The sequence below is a fragment of the Tursiops truncatus genome, chromosome 19, assembly GCF_011762595.2.
Source record: "Tursiops truncatus isolate mTurTru1 chromosome 19, mTurTru1.mat.Y, whole genome shotgun sequence".
In the NCBI taxonomy this organism is placed as follows: Eukaryota; Metazoa; Chordata; class Mammalia; order Artiodactyla; family Delphinidae; genus Tursiops; species Tursiops truncatus.
Genome location: NC_047052.1, coordinates 55,334,070 through 55,344,764, shown reverse-complemented (window position 1 = coordinate 55,344,764; position 10,695 = coordinate 55,334,070). Strand labels below are relative to the sequence as shown.

General features: G+C 55.5%; 2 protein-coding genes across 6 annotated transcripts in view; one reads left to right on the top strand and one right to left on the bottom strand.

Annotated features, from left to right (window-relative positions):
- Positions 1-1,324: 1,324 nt before the first annotated feature.
- Positions 1,325-10,141, top strand: TMEM150B (transmembrane protein 150B). Of its 3 annotated transcripts, none has more exons than XM_033844604.2 (7): positions 1,325-1,602; positions 2,379-2,454; positions 2,733-2,792; positions 2,888-2,955; positions 3,151-3,278; positions 5,687-5,870; positions 8,332-10,141. In XM_033844604.2, exons 2-7 carry the CDS (start codon positions 2,387-2,389, stop codon positions 8,529-8,531), a joined length of 708 nt encoding a protein of 235 aa, XP_033700495.1. In that variant the 5' UTR covers positions 1,325-1,602; positions 2,379-2,386; the 3' UTR covers positions 8,532-10,141. The 3 variants fall into 3 exon arrangements, with proteins under 3 accessions (XP_033700495.1, XP_033700494.1, XP_033700496.1); XM_033844603.2 differs by having other exon boundaries at positions 1,326-1,627; XM_033844605.2 differs by having other exon boundaries at positions 1,361-1,384.
- Positions 9,155-10,695, bottom strand: part of BRSK1 (BR serine/threonine kinase 1) — a 24,046-nt gene continuing 22,505 nt past the window's right edge. For all 3 annotated transcript variants that reach the window (XM_033844601.2, XM_033844602.2, XM_073796212.1), the window contains exon 19: positions 9,155-9,312. In XM_033844601.2, the coding sequence (XP_033700492.1) occupies positions 9,155-9,312 (158 nt within the window). The remainder of the gene's footprint in view (positions 9,313-10,695) is intronic.

Here is a 10,695-nt window from a genome sequence, read left to right as displayed (position 1 = left end):
ACCAAACGCACACTGGCCACCATTGCTACTTAGCCACTTCCTCTTCTGGGGCCCCCCATGCACTGTGTTACCTTCACTGGAACATCTTGTTTTCTCATTATGGATCTGTGTGTGTCTGCCCGCCAGGCTGGGAACCCACTGAAGGCAGAGATCTTATTCCTGATTGATCGCTGGGCCTCCTCCTTCAAGAAATATTCATAGTGTCTGTCTGTCTGTTTCTCTGCTTTTTTTTTTTTTAACTCACAAGGAACCTGAGAGCTGAAGGTCCTAGTTGCTGGGGCACTGGAAATCCTGCAGCACAGAGGAGGAGAAAAGTGGGTCTCAGACCCTTGAGCCCCCAGATAGCTGGCATTGATGGAATATTATTTAGTCATGAAAAGGCAGGAAGCACTGCCTACTACAACACGGATGAACCTCAAAAACATCATGCTCAGTGAGAGAAGCCAGACATGAAAAGGCACATATTGTATGATTCCATTGATATGAAATGTCCAGAATACGAAAATCTATATATGGAGAAAGCAGTTTGGTTGTGGCCAGGGGCTGGGGGAGGAGGGAATTGGGAGTGCCTGCTTAATAGGTACGAGGTTTCCTTCTGGGGTGATGAAAAAGCTCTGGAACTTAGATAGAGGTGGTGGTTGCACAACACTGTGAATATGTTAAATGCCCCTGAATTGTATAATTTTAAATGGTTAGGGACTTCCCTGGTGGTCCAGTGGTTAGGACTCGCGCTCTCACTGCAGGGGCCCGGGGTTCACTCCCCTGGTTGGGGAACTAGGATCCCACAAGCCACGTGGCACAGCAAAAAATAAATAAAATAAAATAAAATAATAAAATTAAATGGTTAATCTTATGTTATGTGAATTTTACTTCAATTACAAAAAAAGAGGGGGATTCCCTGGTGGCACAGTGGTTAAGAATCCGCCTGCCAATGCAGGGGACACGGGTTCGAGCCCTGGTCCGGGAAGATCCCACATGCTGCGGAGCAACTAAGCCCGTGCACCACAACTACTGAGCCTGAGCTCTAGAGCCCGCAAGCCACAACTACTGAAGCCCGCACGCCTAGAGCCCGTGCTCCGCAATGAAGGGTAGCCCCTACTCACTGCAACTAGAGAAAGCCCGCACACAGCAACGTGGACCCAATGCAGCCAAATAAATAAATAGATAGATAGATAGATAGATAAATTTATAAAAAAAAAAGAGATGGGGAGCTGAGGGAGGAGGGGCTGGAACTTCCGGGTCTGAGGGAGGAGGGGCTGGGGCCTGGACTCCTGGGTCCTGGGGCAGCAGGAGGGGGCCTAGGACACAAACACCAGAGTACCAAGAGGGGAGGAAGCCAGGAAGTTGAGGCTTGTTCTGCCGGAGAGAGAAGAAAACGGTCCAGGTAGAGGAAGCAGTCGCTTTCTGGGAGGGAGGTTTCTCCGATGGAGATGTCATCACTAAGATCGCCCTTCCCACTCAGGCCCGGCCTGTGGGGAACTCCAGCTTGATAGAGAGGAAGAGAGAGGGGAAAGCCAGTGGGGGGAGGAGGAAGGGTCACCAGGGTCCCACACCCGACTGCCTCAGGACAGAAACTACACTCAGAAGGGCAGGCACCTGCAGGTCTGGATTCTCCGTCCCCAAGGAGGTAACAGCTGGGAGGATGGACCTCAGGGGCTAGAAACAATTGCATGAGTTCTGGAAGGGACTGGAGGCCTGGACTTCTGGGTCCCCAAGGGAGGAAGGGTGGAGAGAGCTAGAGGCTCAGATTTCTGGGTCTTGAGGAGGACAAGGGCCGGGAGTTTGAACATTGAAGCTATAAAGTGGGAGGAAGGAAGCTAGGGGTCCCTGGAAGCTAAGTGCTGCCTGCTCGGTTCTGAGACCGGAAGTGGCAGTTTGGGGTTGAGGTCCTGAAGAGTGTGGAGGCCATATTCTTGGCCTGACAGTGTCTTTGGCTCTGCTGGAACGCCGACAGTCCCACCCCACAACCCAGCCATGTTCCCCAAACCTCTCACGCAGCGCCAGTCCCAGGGTGGAGAGAGGCAGAGGGAGCCCGGACAGGAGAGCATCGGGGGGAGTCCAGAAGCTGGAAGTACAGGGAGGGGCTGGGAGAGTCTCAGAATCTGGGTGGGAGCAGGACAGCTAAGAGAAACTAGGAGATCAGGACAAAGGACTACGCAAAAGGTAGGGAATGTTTCCCAAGCAGACAGCTGGCTCATTAGAGCGGACCTTTGCCCATTACTTATGCCTGGGAGCCAATGGAGGCCTCAGGGGCGGTGGCCACAATATGACACACCTGTACCCTTAGGGCTGGTTGCTCACCCGAGAGAGACAGAGAGATAAAGTCTCGAGACAGAGATAAAGTCGTGACCTCAGTCCCTGCCCCTCTCTCCCTGCAGACCCCAGCATGTGGGGATACCTGTCCCTGCTGCCTGCCTTCCTGGCATTCTGGGCTACTGCTGGCATCTGGACCGTGTGAGTGTTAGAGGCAGGTTGGACCCCTGGGTCTGAGGGAGGAGGGGCTGGGGGCCCGGACTCCTGGGTCTGAGGGGGGAGGGGCTGGGGGCCCGGACCCCTGGGTCTGAGGGGGGAGGGGCTGGGGGCCCGGACCCCTGGGTCTGAGGGGGGAGGGGCTGGGGCCCTGGGCCCCTGGGTCTGAGGGAGGGGGAGCTAGAAGTCCGGTTTCTGCGCGTAACAGAAAGAAAAGTTTCGTCGAACTCCCTGTACTCTCTTTGATGTCTCCTCGACTTCAGTTTTTCGCTTGCTGTGGCCAACAAGGCTGTGAACCTCACTGAAGGCTTCCCCTATATCAGGTAGTTATGGTGCTTGGGGTTGGGGGGGTCTGGAGGGAGGAAAGAAGGGGGTCCTGGTTCTGAGGAGCTACAGGATGACCCTTTATCTCCCCCAGTCGATGTGGAAATAGCCCCCCTCAGAGCTGCATCTTCAGCCAGGTGCTCAACTTGGGAGCTGCTTTGGGTAAATACTCCCGCGCACACTTCGTTCGGTGCTAGCCCCACCCAGCCAAGAGGGCCCCGGCACCCAGCCTCCTCCTCCCCCAAATCCAGGAGCTGGGCACTCACTCCAGGACCCACAGTCTCTTCCACCCCACCCCCCACCCCCTACCCAGGAGTCTGGGACTCGGGCCTCCCGCCCACTTCCCTCTCCTCCCAGCCGCCTGGACCTGCATTCTCCGTTACCACCAGCTTCGGGACTGGGGGGTCGGAAAGTGGCCTAACCAGCTGATCCTGTGGACGGGGCTCCTCTGCACCTTGGGCACCTCCATAGTGGGCAATTTTCAGGTGAGACGCAGCAGGCCAGCCCAGGTTCTTGGCTGCCCGAGTCTGGGACTACAACTCCCAGCATCTCTGGGACGCTGGCTTCTGGTTTGGGGGGCTGGTCCCCGCACGGGCTCCTGGGACTTGTATTTCTCTTGTGGCTCTCGGGCCGTGGAGGGAGGGCGTTCTGGTCTCTAGATAGAGGCCTCGTGGGAGGCTCTTTGTAATCATTCCGTTAACCCCTAGGAGTTTGGGGTAATTCACTGCCATAGCCCCATTTAATAATAAAATTTCTCAGTTCATGGGCTTCCCTGGTGGCGCAGTGGTTGAGAGTCCGCCTGCCGATACAGGGGACACGGGTTCGTGCCCCGGTCCGGCAAGATCCCACGTGCCGCAGAGCGGCTGGGCCCGTGAGCCATGGCAGCTGAACCTGCGCGTCGGGAGCCTGTGCTCCGCAACGGGAGAGGCCACAACAGTGAGAGGCCCGCGTACCGCAAAAAAAAAAAAAAAAAAACTTTCTCAGTTCACTCCCCCTCCCGCCCCCCACCCCGCACCGCGCAGCTTGGCTGGATCCTATTTCCCCAACTAGGGATCGAACCGGGGCCCTGGGGAGTGAAAGCGTGGAGTCCTAATTACTGGACCGCGGGGGAATTCCCCACTTATTCTTAATGTTTGCCATATCGATGGAGTATTCTCTCTGTAGAAGGCACTAGCTTTATACGTTGTGCAGGGTTATTTTAACCCATCTCCACAAGAACTCCAGGGAGGTCCTTCTTGGTCAAATCCCACGGAGATATTTCTTTATCAGCCGGTTCCTGGTGGTCAGAGATGAACCCGGATTCGTAGACTCTAGAAGCCCACATTCTTAGCCACAAAGCTCAGTAGATATTTGTAGAATAAATAAATGGATTAGTAATAGGAGAAATCTTATTGATTTATTTTATCATTTTATTTTTTATCTATTTGTTTTTCAGTATGATGTCTGATTCCAAACCTCTCCCGCCAAAAGGCCGTGGAAGCCGCAGGGTGTTTAGACAAGAGGCTGCCTCCAACTTAACAAAAATTCCCCATGACATTTGCATAGCAAATCATTCACTTATCATGTATTCCTGTGTTCATTAACCTCTTTTCTTTAATTTTTTCCTTTAATTACTATATCCCCCCCGCAGAAGCTTTTTTTTTTTTTTTTTTTTTTTTTTTGCTGCTCCCTGCCTCATGTGGGATCTTAGTTCCGGATCAGGGATCCAACCCGAGCACCTTGCGGTGGAAGCCTGGAGTCCTCACCAATGGACTGCCAGGGAAGTCCCCAGAAGACTTTTTTAGACATTTTCTCCTAATCATCCTTTCCCTCCATGAAGATTTTATTTTTTCCCTAATATTTATTTATTTGGTTGCGTGGGGTCTTAGTTGCAGCAGGGAGACTCCTTAGTTGCAGCACGCGGGCTCCTTAGTTGTGGGCTGTGGCCTCCTTAGTCGTGGCTTGCCGGCTCCTTAGCTGTGGCATGCAAACTCTTTGTGGCGGCATGCATGTGGGATCTAGTTCCCTGACCAGGAACTGAACCCAGGCCCTTTGCATTGGGAGCGCAGAGTCTTATCCACTGCGCCACCAGGGAAGGTCCCCCCACCCCACCCCACCCCCGCCATGGAGTTTTTAATATGAAAACATTTTAATATAATACATACTATATCTGTAAGCCAGAAACCATTGCAACATTTAATATTTTTTCACCCTCCAAGAACCAATTTTTACCCCCTTGGTGGCAACAATCTGCTCTCTTCCACCCAGGTTGAGAATGAAGGATTTATTCCACTAATATTTTATGAGGCTTGGGCTTCCCTGGTGGCGCAGTGGTTAAGAATCTGCCTGCCAATGCAGGGGACACAGGTTCAAGCCCTGGTCCAGGAAGATCCCACATGTAGCGGAGCAACTAAGCCCATGCGCCACAACCCACGCCTGCGCTCTAGAGCCCGTGAGCCAAAACTACTGAGCCTGCGTGCCACAACTACTGAAGCCCGCGCGCCTAGAGCCTGCGCTCCACAACAAGAGAAGCCACCGCAATGAGAAGCCCACGTGCCACATGAAGAGTAGCCCCTGCTCACTGCAACTAGAGAAAGCCCGTGCGCAGCAACGAAACCCAATGCAGCCAAAAATAGATAAATAAAATAATTTAAAAAAATTTTTTTACCAGGCTCTACTATGTGCCAGGCCTTGCTTTAGGGATGGAGGCCCCAGCAGTGAACAGCAGGTTTAAATAAATGCCTGGCCTCATGGAGCTGTCAATAGCCAATGCACCTAATCAATCAGCCATTCGCCGGGTATGGCAGCTTTCAAGCACAGTCCGTGGAGTTGGTCCTGGTGCCTCCCCGCACGGCATCGTGGCCCTCTCCCTCCCACAGGTCTGCCCCTCAACTCTGCTCCCTTCCTCTCCCAGGAAAAGAACCAGCGGGCCACGCACCTAATGGGGGCCTTCCTCGCCTTCTTTGTGGGAATATTCTACTTCTGGCTGCAGCTCCTTGTCTTCTGGAGGGTGAAGAGCCTGCCCCAGCCCGGGGCTCCCTGGATCGGGCCACTCCGTCTGCTCCTCTGCAGCATTTGCACCATCCTCACGGTGGCCAGTATCCTTCCTGGGGCCGGGGACAGGTGTTGGGGGTACGTCTTCATTGGGGTGGGTCTGCTGTGTGCTCTGGAGGGTGCCCCTTCCTTTCTCAGCCTCGGTCTCCGTGCAGGATTATAGTGGTGTTGTCACCGAGTCCCGGCTCTGGGGTCACGCTGCCTCCACATGCTAGTTGGGGGAGGAGGGGGAACTCTTCTGGTTTCTTAACTTCTCAGTGCCTCAGTTTCCTCATCTATCAAATGTGGATAATAATAAGGAATGTGAGGAATGCAGGAGATGACACATGTGAGGTGCTTAGAATGGTGCTTGGCACATAGTGAGTAACCAATACATGTTGGGAGATCGATAAACCGATGACAGCAGTCCGTCTGGGGTACCGCTCTGTGCTGGGCATCATGCTGGCTAAGACCGGAAACGGAGGTTCAGATGGCCAAGAACCGTCAGGAAGTTCAATGGCAGAGCTGGTGGTAGGCTGGAGGTGGCTGGTACAGGGTCTCCTGAGCTGTCTGTGTGTATCTCTTCCCAGCTCCATGTGCAGTGATGTCACGTTAGTAATAGCTTGAAACGGCCAAGAAACTGACAAATGCTACAAATCAGAGGCAGTTGTTACACATTTACCAGCATGCCTGTGGGTGGAGCCTTGATTCCAGCCCACTTCTGAGCCACCCCAGAACCCACGAGCTCAGCACACCTCCGGGTGAGCCAAACCACTCTCTGAGCCTCAGATTCCCTATCTGTAGAATGGAGTTGCTTTTATCCGAATAATGAGGATTACTGAGAAGCAGAGTGCTCTGAGAGAGAGGAGGGGCTGCATGCTAAGCCTTGGGGACTGCGGCCCCGTGTGGGGATGATGGAAGGGGAGGCCAGAGGTCCTTGGCATCCAGAAGAGGCTGGAGGGAACCCAGCTGAGACCCTGGGCCGGCTGCATTCAGAGGATCCCTTTGGAAAATTGGATCCATTTTCCCAGCAAAATGGAGGTGGCGATCTCGTTTCCCAGAGCAGCAAATTGAATCCAGTGAAATGGATAGGAAGGGCTGGCTCCCGAGCTCAGCCTTCTGCAGCTGCAGAACCAGCATCCATCCTGTGCAGCAGCAGGTGCAGTTAACGATGAGGTCTAGGCGGCCCCTTTCAAAATCCTGCCTGTGCTGATCAGTTTGGCCACAGGGTTCTCGTTCTGTGGGGCTCTGATATCCCTTGGATGCGGAAAGTGGGGGACAGGACCATAAAATGGTCAGCTGAGTGTCGTAAGGGCTGGAAGGCTGCAAAGAGAGGTCTGAGAGCTGGCATTTGAGCTGGTCTTGCAGAACCAGCTGCTTTTGGCCTGGGTTGGGGGAGGGAGGGAGGGACACCGCGGGTACATGTGGAGGGTGGGAAAACCGGCCCAGGGGAGGAGATGAGGCTGCTGGCAGGGCCAGAGATGAGCATCTCCAGCACTAAAGTGAGGGATTACAGGCTTGTGCTTCTGTACAAGTGCAATAGGAAGCCACAGAAAGCTTGTGAGTGGGGGAGTTACAAAGTCAGTTCTGGGGTAAGCACTTCTTTGTTCTAGGATTGGTGGGGCTTGGGGATGGTGTTGGCCTTATCCACTGTCTAGAAATCCTTGAACGAATGAAATGATGTCTAATCTGATCTAGGGGGGATGAGTGCTCCAGTGAGGGGGGTGCTCCCAGAAAACGAGAGGCATCTCTGCAAGGTGGGAGCTCAGAGTATGTGTTGACCAGTGGTTACAGAAGAGTTTTAAAGAGCTGGGACTGTGGAGCCAGAGGAGGGACAGGGCCAACCAGTAGAGATGCCAGGCCAGAAAGAGAGGACAAGACTTGGGGTGTCCAGCTGGCCATGGGGATGAGGGGGGAGGGGACGAAGGCGATTCCCATGGGTCTACTAGGGGACAGCAGTGGACGGTGTGGTTATGGAGGTCAGGGCACCCAGAAAGAGGAAGAGCTTTTAGGGAGAAAGGGGGATTCTGTTTGGGAGTGAGTAGGAAGGGCCTGTGGGCCCTGGGTTGGGGGAGAAAGTTGCAAGCACAGCCTGAGGCTGGCGGGTGGGGTGGAGGCATCTTTAGGAAGCCCTGCATTTTTGGAGGTAGAAGCAATGGCGGCCAGTTGGCCCTGGCAAGTGGGGAGATGGCAGAGCCTTCATGGGGTCAGGGAAGGCCGACAGGAAGATAGGAGCCTTGTTCTGGGATATTGGGAATGCAGTGCAAACCGGAGAAACATGCAAGGGCAAACATTTAGAAAACAGCTTGAGACAGAGGCGGGAACTGGAGGGCATCCATTTGAGAGTGTCTGGGCGTTGCCAAGGAGGGTGTCCAGCCAGAGGGGCCATTCCAGCCAGGGCAGGGCGGACATGTCACGAGCGGGTACCCAGAGATGGATGGTCTCAGCCTGCCCAAGGTCACTCAGCAACCTAGCCGGGCTTGCGGATCCTCCCCGTGGCGCTGTGCCCTTGACCCTGGTGTACAGTGGTCGTCCTCCACACCTGGTCACTGCGCTCAGCCTCTGCTGCCTGTGAGTGGGTCGTCGCCATGCTGCTGTTCATCCTCTTTGGCCTCTTTGCGGTGGACTTCTCCAGCCTGGACGGCTGCACCCTGTGTCTCCAGCCGGGCCCTGGCAGCCTGAGCCCCCCGCCGGCCTCCCCCATCTCCCTGAAGGTCCAGCACTGAACACCTGGTCAGCGTAGCATCTTCGCACCTCCTGTCCCTGCCATCTGGTTCCGCCCCTGCAACCAAGGCCACCCAGGAAGCGAGAGGCCAAGGCCAGCCAGCCATCCCTGATCAAGGATATTTATTATTATTATTATTAATTTTTTTTTTTTTTTTTGCCGCTGGCGGAATCAGAGACACGGACGCAGGCAGGATCACGCGAAATCAGAATTCCTTCCAGAGAGCAAATCCGTACAGAAGGTCGTGGGGAAGGGAGAAGACCAGGGGAGGGGGGCCCAGGAAGGGGGAGTTGGGGACACAAGGACAGATGGCCCTGTCCGTCCGGATCTGCTAAGCCACCCCAACCAGACCCCATCCCTCCCCCACCCCACCCCACAGAGAGATTGATCAATAAATAAAATAATAAATTAATCAATAAATAAAATAGAAACAGCTCCCCCCCAGTCCCCCCAGAACCACCCCCGTTGGGCACGGCCCCCTGAGCCCTATCCCTGCAGGGCAAGGCCGGGTTTGTTGTGTCTCCCCCCTCCCTACGTACTCCTTGGGCCCTATTTACAGATTCACAGTTGGGGGGCAGGGAAGGGGGGTGGAGGGGGCGCCCCTCCTTTCCCGGCCCCCTGGGGTCAGGGTAGGGGGGTCCCATTGGTGGCCAGGAGCTTCTTGTCCTTAGGGGGGCCTCGGCGGGGAGAGCTGGTCAGCTCTGGGTCTGGGCGGCCGGGCGGGGGCTGCAGGCTTCGGGGCGGGGTCCCGGCAGGCCGGGTCTGGGCGCCATTCTTCTCGTCTGTGGGGGAGGAAGCGATCTGGCTTCAGGAACCCCAGGGGTACCGAGCCCAGGGATGTGCTCCAGCAGGGGAGGGGGCTGCCAGGGGTCACACACGCCAGCAACTAGGCCTGGCTTCCCTAGACCAACAAGGCACGTGTCCCAGGCACCCCCAAACCTAAGGCTTTGGAAGCCAGGCCATGCCCCAGTGAGACCTGGCTGGCTCAGCTCAGGAGACATCCTCAGAGACTCTGGCTACAGCACCGTCTGAGTTCCCCGATCATGGCCAAAGGGCCCCATTACTTTCCACTGGTTGTTAACGGGGCCCAGCGGAGCCCACAGCAGATGGTTTGGGGGTCTCGGGCCCTCCCAGCTGGGCCTGCATGACTGCGGTTATCTTTCTGTGGGGCCTCACTGCCCCAGACTAGGGGACTGCCATGCAGTAGTTTCTTTAGGGCCCAAAATAGTACCTGTAGCAGAGGCCAGCCCCTTAAGAGACACTGATTGCTGGAGGCCTTGTTGCCATAGCAACCAATGGAGCTCCCCCATTGCCCCATTCCCCTTATAAGGCATGTGGCTCGGGCCCTGGGTGTCTGTGGGTCCTACATGAATGCATGCCCTTTTAGGAACTCTGGTTGTCAAGGCCAGCTTTCCTTGGCAACCGGGTCTGGAGAGGTTCAGGGGGCCTTCCTCACTTCTGGTTGCCCTGGGGAACCAGACTAACAGAAGGCAGAGTTTCTCCAGCTCCCTACTACTGAGGCCCTTCCTCCAGGAGCCTTGGTGTTAGCCTGCTTGGCCTGTGCGGGACCTCTGATCTCCAGGACTGTATGATAATAAATTGATGTTTGAACTGTGGAGTTTGTTGTTTGTGACCCTGGCCTCGCTGATCCCTGGCTGATAGGGAATTCTGCTCCCGAAGACCGGGGCTGGTGGGTGAAGGGAAGCCCCTTCCCCCTGGAGCACAGACCTCGCCTGCGCCCGGGGGGACGCCCAAGTCCTTGAAAGCCAGGCCCAGCGGGGTCAGAAGAGTCTGAGCATCTGCAGAGAGGATGACCAGCTTGTCCCGGTTTTAGCACTGAAACTCCTGCATCCTGAGCAAACCAGGATGGCCGGCCACCTTCCTCCAGAACACAGTTCAGGAGCCTCTGTTAGCGGAAAGCTCCGCTACCTCCGAGACAGAGACGGGTCATCCCCTTAGGGGTCCCTGGAGGTCCCCTCCCTGGTGAAGCCTTCTCAGGCTCAGGATGGCCTGGTTCCCTCGGAGCTCAGGCCCCAGCCTCTCTGGGAACCTGCTCCCAGCATTGCAGGTAGGACCTAAGGGCGACAGCAGGTGGGCCCTGCTGCCCCACAGCTGAAGCCTCGCCAGCAACACCCCCCCCCCCCCCCGCAGCACCTGGCCACCAG